This window comes from Centropristis striata, chromosome 4, assembly GCF_030273125.1.
Source record: "Centropristis striata isolate RG_2023a ecotype Rhode Island chromosome 4, C.striata_1.0, whole genome shotgun sequence".
Classification (NCBI taxonomy): Eukaryota; Metazoa; Chordata; class Actinopteri; order Perciformes; family Serranidae; genus Centropristis; species Centropristis striata.
Window position 1 is genome coordinate 24,726,036 of NC_081520.1, and position 21,072 is coordinate 24,747,107.

Sequence of the window (21,072 nt, forward strand, 5' to 3'; positions counted from 1 at the left end):
TTTTAAATCCACAAATGAACCCAAGATTCACCTGTGGTCCAATAACAACATAGACCACCCTTGTTTTCTTCAATTTCTTGTTCATTTTAATGCCTGGTACAACTAAAGGTACATTTGTTTGGACAAGTTTCTTGATAGTGATTTTGGTTATGATCAAGAAAATCATGGAAAATGGCTAGATATCAGCTCTTAAATTAAACCCCTTATGAGCTATTTTTTTGTTTGTTTGTTGTTGTTTATTTAATACTAATGTTTATATATAATATACTGCAAACGTGACCATTTGAGCAGCTAACTACAGCCAGAGTTATTGCAGGTTCATGTCCATTTTCTTTATATGTCTAAACCATGTGTTTTCTTGTATAATTATATAAGCTTATTGTATTGATTGTGCACTAAAAAGTAACTGTAAGAAATGTTTAAAGTCGACAGTGTGTGAGCAGGTCTCATTGGAATGACATTTGTTATCTATTGTTGATTACCTCCATGAACAGCATCAATTTGTATAAAAAGTTTGTGTGCAACCGAAATACAACATACCTGGGCCGAAGCGATCTTCATAATCGTCCTCGTCATCTTCAGAACCTCCCTCATCCTCTTCATAGTCATCCAGATCAAAAATGCAAGGTGCCGCATTGCAATAATCATCTGAAAGTCACAATAGCAACAGCAAAGAAAAATATTTCATGATTCTAATCAAAAAGAGACTGTTTCCTTATATTAAATTGTGCAGTGCACTAAATTAATGCTTGATACTGTTTTCCTGAGCTGCTCTGTGTGATCTTGGTTACCTTGACTTCAATGAACCTAACAAGATTCATCAGTCCAGGGGAGCAATTAATTCTAGTAATACCCATTAAACTGTTGTTGGTTAATTCAATTTACATCACCTTCCTTATGTTTTTGCAAATTCACTCTTGTATGTATGTATCTATGTATAAAGCACAGCACCTTCTAAAAAAAATGTTAAGGAGAAGCTCTGTACAGATTACAGTAAGTCTGACTGGGCAAATGTTGTCCTTGTGTGTACTTGTGCTCAGTGGCTGTAGAAATACATCTGTGTGTGTTCAAAAAGCCAACAAAGCTCTTACTTACCAGAGTCACAAAGCATCATGCATTGGAACTGCACTGGAAACAAGAAAGAAGGATTATAGATAAAGGTTGTCAGCTGGTGCAAACATATCAATAGATTGAAAATAAACAGATAACGGATCAGAACTGTTTAATACTTTGATACTCTGGTTAAACTGAACATGTTCCTTTCTTTTTATTTTGTTCTTGGAAGAAAACACTTACTGGGTGTTGGGACATTTCTGCGCACCAGAGGTCCTTGGATCGCCTCGCCGTCACCTTTGTTGACAGCAGTGAAGGCAGTGAAGGCACTGCTCACTCCTGATTGGACACTGAGCTCCACCACCTTCTTCTTCACTCCTCCATCTCCCTCCCCTCTGTGCTCCTTCTCCTCCATCTCCAGGGATCGAATCAGAGTCCGAGCAGCCAACCTGTGGACTGTTAATCTAGACAGGAGACAGGAGAGAAGGATAAACAGGTGTATTTTACCTTTCATTACTCTAATTGCAAAATAGAAAATAAAATAAAAATCATTAACTTCTGCTATCTCAGCGAAACTTGTTTTACCCAGTGTCCTCTGCAGGTTTGAGACTGAAGTTGAGCTTGTTCTTAGAGGTTTGACCTGCCAGGCTGTACTTCACCGTCACACAGCCCTCTGCTGCTTTTGAGCTCTGAAAAAAGCATCACAGTTTTGGTAATAACATATAAATCACTGTTATTCAGATTATTCAAACCTGACAAATCTAACCATAAAGTTGTTTTCACTGTTACATGGCATTGTGACGTCACGGGATCACCTGCTTAGGGACTGTTTTTGTTTATCACCTGTTCATCTGCCTGTCACTAACTATCCTGTCATTGGAGCTCTTGCCACCCTCGTCTGCCCTCCCATCACCTCATTCCCCTCACCTGTGCTTCCCCACCCACTTCCACACCTGGCCCTCACCATCCTCACCAGCCTCCCATTCAGACTCCCATTCAAATGCTACCCATTCTCATTCACCCTCTGTCAGATCATCATACCAAATGCCCTGCTCTTGTCTTGACTTCTGCTAGAGGATTTTTTGGCCTCTCTCCCTCACTTTAGTTAGCCTTTTTGCTTGCTACCTAAGTTGTTTTTGTTGCTTTAAATAAACTTTGTTTTTTGGACACTCTGATTCGTGCTTTTGTGTTCAGTGCTTTCTGTGTCTGTGATAGGCATGGCTCCTACCTGTCCTGTGATCTCGGCATAAACCAGTGACCTTTGACCCTGGAAAAGAGCTGTGATTGGTGGAGAGAGAACAGTGACAGAGACTCCCCTTGACAGATCCCACTTGACTGAGATGTCCTCCACAGCTGGTTGTAGAGCAAATCGCAGAGACTGCATCACCTAATGAGTCAGGCATAGGTTATAAAAAAATGTATTCACTCACATTTGTAATTATCTCTGTTGTCTATATTACATTTGTCATTAAATTGTAGGTAACGACTGTGTCTTACTTTGGGTTGCATCCTGTCAGTCCCTGTGATGAACTGAGCGTGACCTCCTCCTTCCTTGGCCAACCCGCTGATAAGAGCAGAGCTGGCCCCTTCCCCAATCCCAAAAGAGAAACACCTACAATACAGGAGTTGGTTTATTTTTAATAGACAGAGAAGTTGAACATGGGGCATTTTATGAGCAGTGTGCAGGTGTTTTTGTGGTTTCACCTGTGGGAGCCTGAATTCTTCTTCACCAGGTTAATAACTTTCTTGGTGTTTGTCACCTCTCTATCAGTAAAGACAAATACCTAGGGGGTAGAGTTTATATATCCATTGAAGTTAAACACCTAGAAATATGCAGCATGTTTTGAGTCTTTAAATTATTTAGCTGAGAGCTGTGTTAAATTGCTGTTTTAGTACCACAACTGGTTTTAACTAGGGATTTCCTGTCCTGAAGTTTTTTGCCCCCGATCCCTGGCTGATCTGATGCACACTTCAAGTACATAAAAATTGCATGACAGCATGTTTGCTGCCTTATATACGGTATACCATTTGCATGAATTTTAGTGGGCAAGTCCTGATTGCCCAGTGCATGCAGATTCTTGTGCAATTTGTAAATGTGTTTCAGTGTGTTTTGGTGTGTGTGTGTGTGTGTGTGTGTGTGTGTATTACTTGTCTAGGTTGATTGGGAATACAGCTCTGGCTGTAAATGTGTTTGAGGGGATCAAGGATCTCTGTTCCTCCCAGATCAGCCTCCATCTCCTCAACTTTCTTCAGAACCTCTTCCATGGTCTGCTGGCTGTACTCCACACTCTTACTGCCATCAACAAACACACAAGCACAAACATGGACACCAAATGCAGAAACTAATCTGTTAGATTGAGTGGACTGAGGGAGTGACTAACGGGAAGATGTGTTCATAGCTGTCCCCAAAACTGATGATGTTGAAATAGCAGCCCATTGGTAAACTCTTCAACAAGAGCAGCAGAGTATCCTTAAAGGAAGAGAGAAAAGTTCATGAAGGCCACTGTGTGAAAGGAAAAATAGGAATGACAAAATTAGCAAATAATAAATACCCTGGCACTGTCAATGCGTTCTGGACTGCCATTGTTGCTCATAGGTGAATCTATACTACCAGATCGATCCAGTAAGAACACAAACTCTCCACATGAGGCGACTGAAGACATCCCACTACTATTTTACACCAGGTTTGGCAGAGGCCTGTCCTGCCTCCACCACAGCAGTGGGCTGGTGAGCATCTTTGTAATAAATCAGCAGTTCAACATCTCTTGTCAAACTTGTGTCCTGCAGAAAACTTCACCTGCAGTTCAAAAAACATTAAATAAAGTGATATATTTTATTCTCATTAATATTAAGGAACAATCATTAGACACATGATCAGTCTTCCTACCGTGGCCTGGGTTTGCTCTGTGTTGAGGTACTGGAGAGGGTCCAGGGGACAGTTGGACTCTACTTTAGAGACTGGACGAGCAGAGGACACTCTGGCAGAGAAAGACAGACTGTAGGGCACCAGAGAGGCTGGAACAGAGGTCACCTGGACAGGGTTGCCTTCACTACCTGGAAACATAATGAGACTGGTTTGAAATCCAAGAGGCAATTACTGTGAACATGAACAAAACCTTATATTTTCAGAATAATTTAGCTGAACTTGAACTACTCACTCTCAGTTACACTGCCAAAGGGCGAGGCTTCTTTTTGCTGTGCCATTTGCCAGCTGTAGTAAACTGATGCTATATCTAAAATTAACAAAACTTTTTTTCAAAGAGTGTTTGACAACCTACACATCGTCACCCTGTTAAAATTATCGCCTAGCTATTTTTTTCAAGTTTTGCAGGAAACACAAAAAACTTCACCAAAAGTGTAACATATGACATTTATTGATCATTTCACTCAAAAAGGATGTAACAAAGGGTGGCTATTGGCATAGTAATAACACTGTGTGTGAATTATGTAACTTAAGAGAAATAAATGACTTAGGCAATTTTTTTGAACATGCCTTTGTGACTTAAGCAAGATATGGTAACATTTTATTTTGAAGGTGTCTACATAAGAGTCACACAAGCCTGTCAGAAACATGACATGACAAGTATCATGAGCAAAGTGTCATTAATGTTCATGACACATCCCATGTCATGTTTATGACACGCTCATGTCACTCTAGACACCTTAGAGTAAAGTGTTACCAATATTAGTGTCAACAATAAAACACTGATAAACTAAACTGATAACTAAACAATCTCCCTCTAGTTCTCCTTTGCTGGGTTCTTATCTGATGCCTATGAATGTGGCAAACTGTCAAAGAAGTGATTTACTTAAAGGGGTAAAATCACATGATCTGATCAACTGAGGATGTAGGTGATTGTATCATAGGTGGTCATGAGGAGATGATTTAGGCAAATAAAACAATTTTGACGAACAGTGTGACGACATGTAGCCCAGTGTTCCTATGCTCCTCCTCACTATCAGGAAACATGAAAACCACAAGGTGTCTGACAGCCGACTGACAGACTGATAAAGTCAAATTTATGAGCATTAATCTTAGTGTTTCCTGACAGAATAAGAAAGTAGGGAAGACTGATCAGTGTTTCACAGAAAATAGTAGCAAGACATTGAACGATTAAAGTCACATTGTGCCCTGCGATGAAAGCCTGTGTAATATTTGTCCATTTGCAGTTTTTTATTTGTTTAGTAAAAAAGATTTACTTACTTATAACCTGCATATGCCATTTCACTGTCACTCCCTTTCTGAAATAAATGTAGTGCACTATACAGTAAACAAGACATGTCTTCAAACACATCAGTTAGAGTTGCTGTTTTATTAGAAGATAGCCAGTGTAGAGAAAGTGCAATTGTGTTCTTTATGAACTTACTTTATAATATAGCATCCACTAATGCATGTGTATTCACTTTGTCCAAATAATCAAGTTGATAAAGTTTGTTTCAGATAAAGAGAAACAGGCTTACAACACAACGACTCTTTAAATACAATATACAATGATAATGAGGCACAAACGTTTTTACAAGTCCGTCCATCTCAGTGGATTTAGGAGGCAAAGGATGACTGTATGATGTAATTTAGTAGTGCAATGAAGCACAATGTTGAAAAACTACCGTGTAGGATGAAGCTAATATAAGCTAATATGCTGTGGTGTACCCTTTAATGAAAGCCTCAGAGTCCCAGGAGGTCTTTCTTCACCTTACAACCCAACAGTTTTTCTTTTTCTTTGCATCCGTCTTGAAACCATGTGTGGTGGACCACACGTCCTGGTTCACATCACCAAGTCAAAGAAAAACAGACTTGACATTCAAAGCCTTTAACAAACAAGTGGTTAAAATACCATTGTAGGGCGTCATGACCAGTTTCTGAGTCAGATTGTTTCTTTTAGACATTTCAGAACTTTCTCCACCACACTGTTTGACACACCAATGGACGACCAGTTGTTATAAATCACAGTCTCTTCAAATTCTGCTGAAATCTCTTTTTAATGGATTGATTGTGTCTTAGTTTCCCTTATTAATATAATTATTAATAATAATTATGGCATCGTTTTTCCCCCCCCATGAACTATTTACAGTTTCTTATCTTTTGGAGTGCCTTATTAAATATTTTATATGAGTAAATGCCTTCATTATAAACTGTCATGAAATATGTTTTATATAGGTCCCATTATTCATTTGGGTCATTGATTTCGGCAGTGACCCATCCCTTACTTTTTCTACCAGCATTATGAATGTTTCATGGATATATTCAATAAAAACATGGAATATTATAATTGTTTGCATGATATTAGGTTAAACACGTTGTGTTTGTCTAAACTCGGGACTTAGAAGCAGATCAGATCACATTTTATGACAAATTAATGCAGAAAACTAGGTAACTTCAAAGGGTTCACATATTTTTTCTTGCAACTGTATCAGTCTGTCAGTCTGCTGTCAGACACCCTGTGGTTTTATTGTTCCTGATAGTGAGGAGGAGCATAGGAACACTGTTGTGGGTTACATGATGTGAAGACTGTTAGACATCATTTGAAGAAAAAAAAAGAAGTTTTTTTCTTTAATTTGAGATAAAGAATCCGTTTTCTTGTTTCAGCTTGCTAAGAAGAAGCCTCGCCCTCCGAAGCTGTCCCATGAATAGTGCGCAGCTCTCAGAGGCGGGCCTGAGGAGTGACACTTGTTGTCAGATTGAGGCGTGAATATCCAGGGTCTGTACTTCCCACCCTTGTTTCTGTTTCTAGCCGAGGTGTGGGCTTCACCTGTACGAGGTAACTACCAGAACCTCCCAACAAAAATCCTTCTCTTCAAAGGTAGATATTTCTTCAAGTATCAACGGTGACATAGGCTACTCAGGAAAACTCAAGTGAGTTTAAAATAATAACAGGGCGGATTAACCGGAAAATCAAGATGAGAGTCTGAGATAAGGCTAACGTTACGTCGACAGAAAATCTGAATCCGACTCAATTTTGAAGTCCGTCATAAACCCATGCAGTCAGAAATAACCGCAGTTGATCTACTTTTCATGTGTTAACTGTGAATAGGAGCCGAGGCTGTGAGTACAGCTGCACGTAAGTATGGAAAGCCAGACAGGACAAAAATAAGCGTTTCGTACCATATCGTCTGTTCATTTTGACGCCTTAACGAGTTTTTTTAAATAATGTTACACGGCCTGCTTGTTGGCTAGATGTTAGTACTAACTTATAAGTTAGCATCAATTGGTTAGACTGACTGACTGACTTCTTTGCTCAACAGCATCTCTCTCTCTCTCTCTCTCTCTCTCACACACACACACACACACACACACACACACACACACACACACACATACTCAACACCCGGGTGTTGTGGTCATGTGACTTTGACAAGAAGTGACTTCTCCAAAATGTGGGCGTGACTGGAAACAGAAATGTGAAAAAGTAGCTATTTCAAACAGCTTATTATTTGTTACTTGGCTAAGTTAAAATCCATTTAACAATTCTAATCCTTTAAAAGGGTGTCCTTTATTGCATTTAACCTATTCTGACCAAATTTCCTGAACAAATTAATATAAAACAAGTAACAAAAATATCGCTGTGACGTATACATCACATCGGGCTTTTAACCTAAAAATCGTCATGGAAAACCTGATGTGACATATTTGTCACAATAACAAAAATGGTAATAGGCCACTCAATTATTTTCACTTTTTAAATTATTTTTGAATTAATATATGCTCAGCTGTTCAATTTAAAGTACATTTGACTAAATATAAACAAAAAAGAATCCTATATATTAGCCTGATCTCCTCCTGTGCAGTTGAGCCTCAGGATGAAGCTCAATGCTGGAGCAAATCAGACAAAGCATTAGTGGAGGTCAACAGGACACACATTTTAAAGAAGTACAACACTTTCATGGGTGGGGTAGACCTCCTTGATGCATGTGTTACAAAATCCAAGTACCACATGAGGTCACGGAGGCGGTACCTCTACCTGTTCTGGCAAACCATCATGTTAGGCCTTGTTAATGCATGGTTGATCTACCACCATGACTGTAAATTACCTAGTGTTGTTGTGATGGCTGTATTTGTATTTAATTGTGATGATAACTGTGTTTAAATCTTGTAACTTGTCTCTTGCTGCTTTTCTTCGCCAGGTCTCTCTTGGAAAATAGATTTTTTTTTTTTTTTAAATCTCAATGAGACTTTTACCTGGTTAAATAAAGGATATATATAGTGTCCCAAAGCCAATGAAACAAAGGAGCTTCCAGAGGTTGCCACTAGCCTCATTCTTTGGCAGGCACAAAGAGGCCACCCATCACTTGACGCCTCAGCTCCTCCAATACTGCCCCAGAGAGTTTGTGTCGGAGTTTCAGATGTAGTTTGCACCGACCAGGTTGCACACTGGCCGGTAAAATTTCATAAGTGTGACCACTGCAAATTCTGTAAAATGAATGCAACCAACACCCTTTGCTTCACTGAGGAAAAAAAGTTGCTTCAAATCTTACCTTTTGGCCTAGGCTAAACTGCCGAAGATGCTTAATAGATGTAAGAACTGAGAAAAATTGTTCAAACATGGTGTTGATTATACAAAAGTTTTGTTTCCCTTCAGCATGTTTTGTTTTTTTAGCACCATGTATGTTTTCTCAAATACATAAGTGTGTTTTTCAGTGTTCTACAGCTACAGTAGCTTGTTGAGAAGCCCTCAAATGAGGCAGTGTTATTAATATTGATTTATTATTGATTTATTATTATTTTGCTATTTAAAAACAAATCTGAAATGGAATTTCTTGTCTAACAGCACTATTAAAGTCAGAATTATGATATATGTTATTGAGATGAAAACAAAAAGTAAAATGGTTATTTATTTTATTTATTATTCATTTATAATTATTTTGTTACTAAAAACAAATCTGAAAAATAATTTGTTGTTAAACAGCACTATTAATGTCACAATTTGTATATTTGTTGTGGAGATGCAAAGAAAAAGGCAAATTTGTGTTTCTGTCAGCAGAAAAGGTGTCTAGTTTATTCATTTAAAAATAGGAAATATCATAAAAAATAAATACCATAAATGTATATATATATATATATATATATATATATATATATGTATATATATATATATATATATTCATATCGATGAAGGATGAAATACATTGTCTTTTTCCTCCAAATGTCTTCCTTACTCTTGATGTCATGAAGATTTTTTTTTTATTATTTAAATTTAGAACATTTGGATGAAATGTTGACCAAGTGATTTTTTTTTAACAGTTCCTTTGGATTTAATAAAACATTACTCAGGTGACACTGTTCATCTTGTGTTTATACAGAGAATACATGCTTTCTGTGACACATGAAACGTTTTTTAGATGCAAATAAAGTGGTTTAAAAAAAAATTTAAATCCCTATCTCTGTCATTTAGGTACAAAGATGAACTGCTGTGGTCTGCTAACTGCTCAGAAGGAACCAGGTAAAGAGTTGTTAGCAAACCTAAACTTTAAACAGATGTAAAGTGTTTAGCACCCTGTCAAATCAACAGTTTCTGTGGTTTACTGCAGACATTTAACTGTCTGTCTCTTTGTCTTTTTTTCTTGTGTTTTCTTCCAACACATTTTAATTTTCCATGCAAGTGTGTTTTGGCCACAGGGAGGCAGCAAAGGAGCTTTTTAATCAAGATTATATCCAAAGTTTTTCATTAACCAGATGTAAATTTTGAAGATTGTCTTCTGTTTCTGGGTCAGTTCCTCTGAAGAGCGTGGAGGTGGAGGTGGAGGTGAGGGACCATGTGGCTACAGTGGTCTCCACTCTGAACTATGAGAACAAGGAGGACAAACCACTGGAGGCAGTTTTTGTCTTCCCTCTGCCTGGAGATGCTGCTGTCTGTCATTTCAGTGCTAAGATTGGACAGACAGAGATTGTAGCTGAGGTGAAGGAGAAACAGGAGGTGAGCTGGACAGTAAAGACTTACTCACTACAATGGAGCTTAAAAACACAGTGAATGTTGGTGACATGTGTCATCTGTACTCCAGGCTCGTGAGGAGTATGATGATGCACTGAGCTCCGGTCGGCAGGCCTTCCTGTTGGAGGAGAGTGATCAGAGTCCAGATATATTCTCTATGAGTGTGGGCAGTCTGCCTCCAGGAGAGAGCGCCTCCATCAGGCTGGAGTACGTCACTGAGCTGGCTGTGCAGGCTGATGAAGGCCTCAGGTTTTGTCTGCCTGCTGTGCTCAACCCTCGCTACCAACCTAGAGGTAGGATAACCAGCCAACCCTTTTCAGCTTCATGTACACAACACCTGTACTTTTAAAGCAGGTGAAGAAAAATAAAAATCAAGGGTTGTCCTGGTGGCTCACTGTAATAGTGCATACCATTAATACTTAGTCTTAGCAAACTTTAGATTCGTGCACATTTCATTTAACCATTCAGACCAACCAACCTACCTGTAACTATTTGGCAGTGTAACTGAGAGTGAGTAGTTCAAGTTCAGCTAAATTATTATGAAAATATAAGGTTTTGTTCATGTTCACAGTAATTGCCTCTTGGATTTCAAACCAGTCTCATTATGTTTCCAGGTAGTGAAGGCAACCCTGTCCAGGTGACCTCTGTTCCAGCCTCTCTGGTGCCCTACAGTCTGTCTTTCTCTGCCAGAGTGTCCTCTGCTCGTCCAGTCTCTAAAGTAGAGTCCAGCTGTCCCCTGGACCCTCTCCAGTACCTCAACACAGAGCAAACCCAGGCCACGGTAGGTAGACTGATCATGTGTCTAATGATTGTTCCGTAATATTAATGATAATGAAATATATCACTTTATTTCATGTGTTTTGCGAACTGCAGGTGAAGTTGTCTGCAGGACACAAGTTTGACAGAGATGTTGAACTGCTGATTTATTACAAAGATGCTCACCAGCCCACTGCTGTGGTGGAGGCAGGACAGGCCTCTGCCAAACCTGGTGAGTGTAAAATCATATAGGTTTCATCATTCACCTGAAACATTACACATGTTGTATTATATGTTAAAAGCTGTGTGTCTCTGTGTTCCAGGCACTCTGATGGGTGATCCAGTAGTGATGCTGAGTCTGTACCCTGAGTTCCCCCAGGCTGTGATGTCTTCAGTCGCCTCATGTGGAGAGTTTGTGTTCTTATTGGATCGATCTGGAAGTATGCAGGGGGAACGTATGAAGAGTGCCAGGGTATCTATATGTGTAACTTACATCATAAATCATTCCTAGTGTTCCTCTCACACTGTGGCCTTCATGAACTTTTCTCTCTTCCTTTAAGGATACTCTGCTGCTCCTGTTGAAGAGTTTACCAATGGGCTGCTATTTCAACATCATCAGTTTTGGGTCCAGATATGAACACATCTTTCCGTTAGTCACTCCCTCAGTCCACTCAATCTAACAGATTAGTTCCCGCATTTGGCATCAATGTTTGTGCATGTGTGTGTTTGTTGATGGCAGTAAGAGTGTGGAGTACAGCCAGCAGACCATGGAAGAGGCTCTGAAGAAAGTTGAGGAGATGGAGGCTAATCTGGGAGGAACAGAGATCCTGAGGCCCCTTGAACACATTTACAGCCAGAGCTGCATTCCCAATCAACCTAGACAAGTAATACACACACACACACACACACACACACACACACACACACACACACACACACAAACATGACAAACCAGTTTTACAAATATATGTCTCTGTTAACATTACGATACAATTCTGTAGGACTTACTACTGTTCTATTTGTTTTTACTTTGCGAGTGCAATGCTGAAGTAACAGGTGTGTTTTTAAAGTCCATTCTTGCCACACCTTGTTCTTTACACATTACCATTGAAACCGCTTGTGTTGCTGAAACAGCAAACGAACAAAGATGTCAAGAGAATTATGTGGATGACTCAACACATGCTCTGCATGGTTTTTTTCTGGGTGCCTTAAAAATGTTCCTCCCTAGCTATTTGTCTTTACTGACGGAGAGGTGGGGAACACCAAAGAAGTTATCAATCAGGTGAAGAAGAATTCAGGTTCCCACAGGTGAAACCACTGAAACACAAAGCACAATCAACACCTACGCAATTCTTAAAACATGTCAACTGTTCAAATGTTGCGTTGTGTTCAAAACTAAACTCCTGTATTGTAGGTGTTTCTCTTTTGGGATTGGGGAAGGGGCCAGCTCTGCTCTCATCAACGGGTTGGCCAAGGAAGGAGGAGGTCACGCTCAGTTCATCACAGGGACTGACAGGATGCAACCCAAAGTAAGAGAGACATCACAGTAATAATGTACATTGTAATGAATAATGCCATTTGGACAAAAGACATTATCACAAATGGAAGTAAATATATTAAGCAAAATCTCAGTGCCTCTCACAACTTTTTGTAAAATTCTTTTCTCATCAGGTGATGCAGTCGCTGCGATTTGCTCTACAACCAGCTGTGGTCGACATCTCAGTCAAGTGGGATTTACCAGAGGGAGTCTCTGTCACTGATCTCTCTCCACCAATCACAGCTCTTTTCCAGGGTCAAAGGTCACTGGTTTATGCCCAGCTCATTGGACAGGTAGGAGCAGTTAATCTCATGAAGGAATACATACCTGCTCTTTATTATTAGGGCCACGGGGCAATCGCACCAAGCACTGGTCCCATACAGCAATAGCTGCCCCGAGCACTACTGTTATACTGTGGATTTTTCTTCTTCCTCTTCCGGACGCAATTTCGTCCCGCTACTAGTCCTACAACTTGAAGAGTTGCAGGACAAATGAAAGAGTTGCGGTTTGATCGGGATCGGTGTGCTATTACTTTTCTCTACAGAATATGAATTTTTTGCAACTTACGTCGCGAAAAATTGCCCAAAATTTTGCATGGAAATGAATGGGACGGCCGAAAAAAAATGAGCGAAAAAGAACAATAATTGGAGATTTTTAAACGTCTACTTCTCCGGCATAATTTCACCTAGAGACTCCATTTAAACTTTAAACAGTAGACACAAGTCTTGTGTATCGGTGTATTAATCCATGTTTCGATAGGTCATATAGTTTTTTATCAATCCCTATTCAATGACCATGATCATTTTTGGAGAAATTCTGAGATTATAATGGGTGTGTATTGCACGGAATGTTCGTGTCACAGTGTGTGACATCATCGCCAGAGCGTAGAGGGAGAGAAAAAATTGTCAAAAAATAAATTTGAAAACTGCGCTCCAGGTCGCAAATTCCACTCGACAGAAATAATTTATACATAGAAACGTAGGAAAATTAGTCTTCTCACTCACAATCCTCTGGTAAAGCTGTCAGAGTTATAGTTGGGGCATAGGACGCACAGATGCGCCACCAACACGCACCAACAGCCTCATTGGCTCCCATATTGAAAACGCAGGAAGATTTTTGAAAAAGGGAGATGGAACAGTTTTTTTAGATCGCTCTAACAAAGCTATTTTTTCATTTTTCTTAAAAAAAAACAAACATATGCAGATGTTCAGGAAGAACTCAGGGCGCTCAAAGTGAAGTCGGATCAATGATAGGTATTATGGTTTTTGCCAATAATGCTTTCTGTTCGAGGCCAGAAATTCCAGTCTGTCCACTTCTGCTGTCACTGAGCTGGAACAGGTGTCAGTTAATTCTGTTGATTGCTTTGATCTGATTGCCTTTGATCTTTGATGTGATTACAGTTACAGATACACACACACACACACACACATGCACATAGGCGCGCACACTCCTCACACATGCATACACATGCTTCAAACACACACACACACACACACACACACACACACACATTTTGAGGTTAAAGGGCATAGTTTGAAATCTCTTAAGAGTCTCATCATTGTGTACCAACCCGTTCTCATTCTTAAAGCGTAATATACCGACGATTTGTCACACCCCTAGACGTATCATACTGGCGCAAAGGGTACCCTTCCACGTCTGTGTGAAACGCTCTGGGTTCTCAATTGACTCCAATATAAACCCGCTCGCGGCGCTGACAAGCGCTTAGAGCAGAGGCTTACAGCCGTCTATTCACTCCAATAATATCCCGACCACGGCCCTCCATTACGCTGCCAGCGACAATCTGAATGGAGAACCGAGGACCCTGTGCACAGAAGTATTTTTCTCCCTATTTTAAGGATTTCTTTTAATGACATCGTCAACATTTCTCAACACAAACACATCAAAGTCTCACTGATAATTCAACAATAAAATAGCTTCATGTTGTGGCTCTCAGTATCATTTTTTTCTCCTTCGATTCTGAGAAATAAACTGTTATTCGTTTGTTTTACGGCATTCCACTGGCAGACATTTCTCTCATTTTTAGTGAAAAAAAATAAATATTTTGACTTTGTCTCTCCATAAAAATGGATTTTGATTACATTTCTAGCGAGAAATATATGTTTTATGTTCTTAATATTCACTCAGTGAATGTACATAATCACTTTGTGGCGAAGATCTCGCCAGAAAAAGACGATCCGCTGTGTTTTATTTTGAAATCTGTTTTATTTTGTAATCTACCGCGATCATAGCGGATGTGGTCCTATCCTCGCGGATGTGCTGTGCAATCTCATTGAATCGCGCTTCACTGTAAATGGCCCCGACTCTGCTCTCCTGTTTTAGTTAAAATATCTTCATTAAACAAACATTGTTGTCTTTTTTTAGCATAGATAATATACATACAGTGTAATTATTTATTAGACAGTGTGTGATATTCAATATATTGGGTAGAAATAGGTTTTCACAGCCCTAATAGGGAAGAACTACAAAACGAGAGGTCTAGGGAGTTGTAGTTTTTTTAATAAAACAGGTTTTTACCTAAAATTGGAAGTTGGAAATACTTAATTAGTGGCTTTCCAGGGGTTTGAGGGGATGTCAATCACATTTTTGGCATCAGAATTTAAATATTGTCTTGTTCAATGGGGGATTTGTTGTTTTTTCAGCATATCCTAAAGCCCCCCCACTCCCACCCCTTAGTGACTATGCTTACATTATAGTCCATGTCAACACCTTTCTATAACAGTAGGTCTCATGTCTGTAACCCTTTTTGTCTCTTAGTTATAATCATTTAAATATGCCCCAGGGTTAAGGTTCAAAGGTCAATATCTCAAAGCAAGAATATTATAGAACCTTGAAATTGATATATGTTACTCTCCAGGCCAAGACCTTTCCGGTGATGTATTTGGTTTAGCTCTATGACAAAGTTTTATTTTTTCACATCTTGCACTGAGAGCACTCAAAGGGCTGTGGGAATCTAAGTCTGTTAGGGCAGATTTCCAAGGTTTGAAAAAAATAAAACTTTGTCATAGAGCTAAACCAAATACATCACCGGAAAGGTCTTGGCCTGGAGAGTAACATTTATCAATTTCAAGGTTCTATAATATTCTTGCTTTGAGATATTGACCTTTGAACCTTAACCCTGGGGCATATATAAATGATTATAACTAAGAGACAAAAAGGGTTACAGACATGAGACCTACTGTTATAGAAAGGTGTTGACATGGACTATAATGTAAGCATAGTCACTAAGGGGTGGGTGTGGGGGGGCTTTAGGATATGCTGAAAAAACAACAAATCCCCCATTGAACAAGACAATATTTAAATTCTGATGCCAAAAATGTGATTGACATCCCCTCAAACCCCTGGAAAGCCACTAATTAAGTATTTCCAACTTCCAATTTTAGGTAAAAACCTGTTTTATTAAAAAAACTACAACTCCCTAGACCTCTCGTTTTGTAGTTCTTCCCTATTAGGGCTGTGAAAACCTATTTCTACCCAATATATTGAATATCACACACTGTCTAATAAATAATTACACTGTATGTATATTATCTATGCTAAAAAAAGACAACAATGTTTGTTTAATGAAGATATTTTAACTAAAACAGGAGAGCAGAGTCGGGGCCATTTACAGTGAAGCGCGATTCAATGAGATCACACAGCACATCCGCGAGGATAGGACCACATCCGCTATGATCGCGGTAGATTACAAAATAAAACAGATTTCAAAATAAAACACAGCGGATCGTCTTTTTCTGGCGAGATCTTCGCCACAAAGTGATTATGTACATTCACTGAGTGAATATTAAGAACATAAAACATATATTTCTCGCTAGAAATGTAATCAAAATCCATTTTTATGGAGAGACAAAGTCAAAATATTTATTTTTTTTCACTAAAAATGAGAGAAATGTCTGCCAGTGGAATGCCGTAAAACAAACGAATAACAGTTTATTTCTCAGAATCGAAGGAGAAAAAAATGATACTGAGAGCCACAACATGAAGCTATTTTATTGTTGAATTATCAGTGAGACTTTGATGTGTTTGTGTTGAGAAATGTTGACGATGTCATTAAAAGAAATCCTTAAAATAGGGAGAAAAATACTTCTGTGCACAGGGTCCTCGGTTCTCCATTCAGATTGTCGCTGGCAGCGTAATGGAGGGCCGTGGTCGGGATATTATTGGAGTGAATAGACGGCTGTAAGCCTCTGCTCTAAGCGCTTGTCAGCGCCGCGAGCGGGTTTATATTGGAGTCAATTGAGAACCCAGAGCGTTTCACACAGACGTGGAAGGGTACCCTTTGCGCCAGTATGATACGTCTAGGGGTGTGACAAATCGTCGGTATATTACGCTTTGGGAATGAGAACGGGTTGAGTGTACACACACTGGCAGTAGCCTCCGTGGCCCTTTCAGAATTTCCCCAGAGGAAATTTTCTAGTTTAAATTAGTATTAAGCAACATAAATGTACACTCTATTCCACTGATCAGCAAACCTTGGAACTGTTACATTTTTTAAAATGTGATCCCTCAAACTAATTATGATGTGATGACAGTGATAAACATGTCTTCTAATACTGAAATGTTTTCTCAGAGTTCAGAGGCAGCAGAGGGCTGTGTGACGGTGAAGTACAGCCTGGCAGGTCAACCCTCTCAGAATCAGCTCCGCTTCAGTCTCAAACCTGCAGAGGACACTGGGTAAAACAAGTTTCACTCAGACTGCACTGGTGCATTAGGTCAGGTTAGATAAAACAGTAGCAAGCGCTGATAAACTTTACACTGTTAAACAAAAGAACATTGCACTGATACATGGCATTAAGTGTCTGCCTAGCGGCTGATACAAGGTGGAGAATGGCTTTAAATGTAATCATTCTTTCAAAAAAGGAGACAAAACCGTGAACTGTTTCTTTTTTCATAACCAGAATAGACCGTTTACATGCAATGCTTAGAAAATGTTACTAATGTTACTTAATACAGCAAATGTTTGTGCGGATGTGTTTATCCTTCTCTCCTGTCTGCAGATTAACAGTCCACAGGTTGGCTGCTCGGACTCTGATTCGCTCCCTGGAGATGGAGGAGAAGGAGCACAGAGGGGAGGGAGATGGAGGAGTGAAGAAGAAGGTGGTGGAGCTCAGTGTCCAATCAGGAGTGAGCAGTGCCTTCACTGCCTTCATTGCTGTCAACAAAGGTGACGGTGAGGCGATCCAAGGACCTCTGGTGCGCAGAAATGTCCCAACACCCAGTAAGTGTTTTGTTCCAAGAACAAAATAAAAAGCAAGAAACAAGTTCAGTTTAACCAGAGTATCAAAATATTAAACAGTTCTGTTCCGTTATCTGTTTATTTTCAATCTATTGATATTTTTGCACCAGTTGATGACCTTTATCTATAATCCTTCTCTCTTGATTCCAGTGTATTCCTACCCACCCAGTGAGTATTTCTGATAAATCAATTTAAAAAGTCAATCTCTAGTTAAGAGATGTACTGCTTTAACATTAAGGACTCATTTGCAGATAAACATATCACTGTTATACCTGCATTTGATTTGAAGTTGAGAGAAAGCATTTCTGTTCACAAGGAAAAACGAAATTTTGAGATTTTTGAATGTTGGAAACACCTGAATATGTTAAGTACTACATGTAACTGCTTGTTGTGAGATGTGAGTGTAATTGGCTCAGTCATCAGTTGTTTAGTTAATATTGTTGTTTACAATATTATTATTGTACATTATTATTGTCATCATTATTGTAACAATTATAATTGTTATACTTTTTTTACAATCTCTCAGTGAAGATGGCCTGTAGTATGCAACGCTGTGCCCCTACTCCTTATTGCTGTAAGTAAAAAAAATTAATAGGAGTATAACTCTGATGAATGTGTCTAGAGTAGGAACTTCATTAACAGGCACCAAGCACTGTCTGAGTGCAGCAAATGAGGAAGGTCAGGCTGTCGTATCTGTGTCTGCCCATTTGTGCATCAGTTCTTGCCTCTGTGTGTGTCCTGCACATATATTCACTTTCAAACACTATAAATATATATTTCTTTAAAACATGTGAGTCATTGGTTTTCTGGTTGATATTTATGTTCACTTATTCTCAGGTAACGTTTTGACCTAATGCTCTCTTTCTTTTTAATCTCAAAGCGACCCGTTGTGTTCCCTGTTCCATGCCATCTGGACGTAAGTATTAATGCAACCTATGATTTTTACATTTTATACACATATCTGTGTATTTCTATAAATACACTTTATGGATAAACACTGAGCAAACAACATGAACTCCTTACTGTTTATAAGTTTTATGGCAGTCCTAGGCATTGAAAACAAACAGTTGGATGGCTGCTCAGAATAATGAGACACTCCTCAAACACCAGAGCCTTTTCTCTAGCTTCGTTCTAACTATTTTCTATAATTGTCATTATCCTGCACTAAAGAAACGTACCATTGCACTGGGTGACATCTTGTGTCATAAGAATGACCACAGCCAGTGAATTTATTCTGAAACAACTCCTGTAGTGTCAATGTCTGGAGAATAGCTTTGTGCTGATCAGAATGTTGAAAGAACGAAATACATCATAATGAAGCAATATGTCACCAAAGTGACAAATATGGTTCTTGTGTGTATTTTTATTCTATTACCACTACCACTACTACTACTTGATGGTGATGTAGTGGTAATGATGGTAGTACACGTGGTGGTCGTGGTAAGGCGTTCTGTGGCACAGTGGGATAAGCTATACTGCATCATGCTGCTTTTACTCTCTCAACAGTGAAGAAGAAGTCAAACAAGAAGAGAGGTGCACGACCACCTTCTAGTCTCAATGCTGAACGTTGTAAGTAGACACATGCAGTCAGCTGCTATGATCCATTATTTTCAGCATGTCAGGGCAGAAATAGTTAACCACACCATACTGGCATCACTATACCAAGATGTGGTTGGCCACTTTTATTGTTGTGACCATGGACTGCTGTGCCACAATAAATGCCTGAATCACAATTACAGCTGGTATCAGAACATGAGATTTCATCAAATTTGTGAGAGGAGAACAAATAATTTATTTGCTCATTTATAAACAGATTAATCATTGTTGTCATTTTAAATGTATAGTATAAAAAATGTGATTTTAACACATATCTGTGTATTTCTATAAAATCACTAAATGGATAAACACTGAGCAAACAACATGAAAGAATTATGGCAGACATTTTTATTATCCCAAAAAATTGGGGGATTTAACATTAACATTTAACATTAATCACATGTTTTAAACATTCTGCATGCTGTTTTAAACAGTGATCATGATGTAGGGTATAACAACGATTGTCATGTGTCACCAAGGTGTCCCAGGCACGTGTCAGCAAATAGTCGAAGCAGCGCCCATCATGTTTTACTTTCTGTAGGAAATCATATGAACCCCCTCAAAAGAATATGTTGCATTAAGACACTTTGACCTTGGGGAACAACATAGAAAACCCATGCTGTGATTTCGAATATCCTCGAGCTCTCAACAGGTAAATTTATAAAGCAAGGTCAAGTTTCAAAGAATGCTCTCTTTAAAATGAAATGTTTTTATGGTGAGTAGCATCATCACACATGAATAAAATTGGGATAATTGATCTACAATAGTCTCAGCTTTCCAGTTATATCCACTTATATAAACCTGTTTTGGGACCCCAGTATGTAGACATATTAAAATACAGCAGATGAAAATAACACATTAATATACTCCTCACAAAGCAGTGTGCCCCAGGAGCCATCTGGAGACTTTTTCAACTTAATGTTCTGCCTGCATGTGGCCAAAATCAATTAAACTTCAATGTTGTCAATTTCACTTTTTTTTAATAACTTTTCAGTTTACTCTTTATATTTTAGGTATTGCCTTCCCTGGGAGAAGCAGCATTGACCCCAAGCAGCCTCCCAGAGACCCTCTGCTGCAGCTGGTCTCCCTCCAGAAGGCGTCTGGCTGCTGGGTGCTGGATCCAGCTCTGGCTGCTGCACTGGGAAAGACCAGCGAGGAGGTGGAAAAGCCCAAACCTGCTTCGGTGGGTTACTGTCAGATAGTCATATAAATTAATAATAGAACAGATTTTTCTGTGAAAGTATTGAATCGCGTCTGTTCCGCATTTCTTCCTTCGGTTTGGTGAAGCAGGTGAAGCAGGATGTGTGGGCCACTATTCTGGCTCTGATCTGGCTTCATGGTTTCAAGATGGATGCTCAGGAAGAGTGGGAGCTTCTGGCTATGAAGGCTGTGTCGTGGCTCTGTGCTCAGAATGGTAACAGCCAGAATAATAAGTGTTGTTTTTAACAGTTTGTGCTGGTTAAAATCAGCTGTTCACCCACATTTACTCTGCTGTTGACTTTTTTCTGGGTTTTCTTTCAGCATCATGTGTGACAGAGTGTGTGGAAGCAGGAAATACTCTGTTGGGCTGTAAGGTGCAGAAAGACGTCCTGGGGTTCTGAGGTTTTCATTGAAGTGGATTCTCTTCAGGATTGATACATAAAAAGATTCAAGATTTAATGTATCCTACAAGCTTTGCATTGTCAATAATCATCATACTATCTACTTAGTAACAATAAAATACCCTTCTTTTGTTTTACATTTTCATTTGGTGTTTCCCCTTGTCCCTATGTTCACTGGTCTTTGAAATGTGTACTATTTTTGTCCTGACTTTGTAAAAGTAAAGTAAAATCATGCATTTACACACAAAATGAATGTCTTAATTCGGGACTTCACACTTTGTCTTTTCATTGTGCAGTAAATACTGTGACACCAGGTTTACAAGCACTTTAATAAACACTGGATTGCAA

At 39.1% G+C, this 21,072-nt stretch overlaps 1 protein-coding gene and 1 pseudogene across 2 annotated transcripts; one reads left to right on the top strand and one right to left on the bottom strand.

Annotated features, from left to right (window-relative positions):
• Positions 1-256: 256 nt before the first annotated feature.
• On the bottom strand, positions 257-4,415 carry LOC131970178 (von Willebrand factor A domain-containing protein 5A-like; annotated as a pseudogene).
• A 2,305-nt stretch (positions 4,416-6,720) lies between these two features.
• Positions 6,721-21,072, top strand: LOC131970177 (von Willebrand factor A domain-containing protein 5A-like). 2 transcript variants are annotated; one of them, XM_059331491.1, is made up of 21 exons: positions 6,721-6,854; positions 9,444-9,491; positions 9,763-9,965; positions 10,051-10,273; positions 10,595-10,761; positions 10,854-10,968; positions 11,060-11,208; positions 11,297-11,385; positions 11,476-11,620; positions 11,965-12,044; positions 12,151-12,265; positions 12,408-12,566; positions 16,862-16,965; positions 17,289-17,509; positions 17,678-17,695; positions 18,054-18,101; positions 18,408-18,443; positions 19,034-19,096; positions 20,137-20,306; positions 20,411-20,537; positions 20,645-21,072. In XM_059331491.1, the coding sequence occupies exons 2-21, from the start codon at positions 9,452-9,454 to the stop codon at positions 20,722-20,724; spliced, it is 2,352 nt and encodes a 783-aa protein (XP_059187474.1). In that variant the 5' UTR covers positions 6,721-6,854; positions 9,444-9,451; the 3' UTR covers positions 20,725-21,072. The 2 variants fall into 2 exon arrangements, with proteins under 2 accessions (XP_059187474.1, XP_059187475.1); XM_059331492.1 differs by having other exon boundaries at positions 20,414-20,537.

Bases quoted from the DNA above. Each gene is read 5' to 3' on its own strand.
- LOC131970177 (XM_059331491.1), top strand. From the start codon at position 9,452: ATGAACTGCTGTGGTCTGCTAACTGCTCAGAAGGAACCAG. The intron at 12,266-12,407 runs GTAAGAGAGACA...TTTTCTCATCAG, and splicing joins CTGACAGGATGCAACCCAAA to GTGATGCAGTCGCTGCGATT. The intron at 18,102-18,407 runs GTAAGTAAAAAA...TTAATCTCAAAG, and splicing joins TGCCCCTACTCCTTATTGCT to CGACCCGTTGTGTTCCCTGT.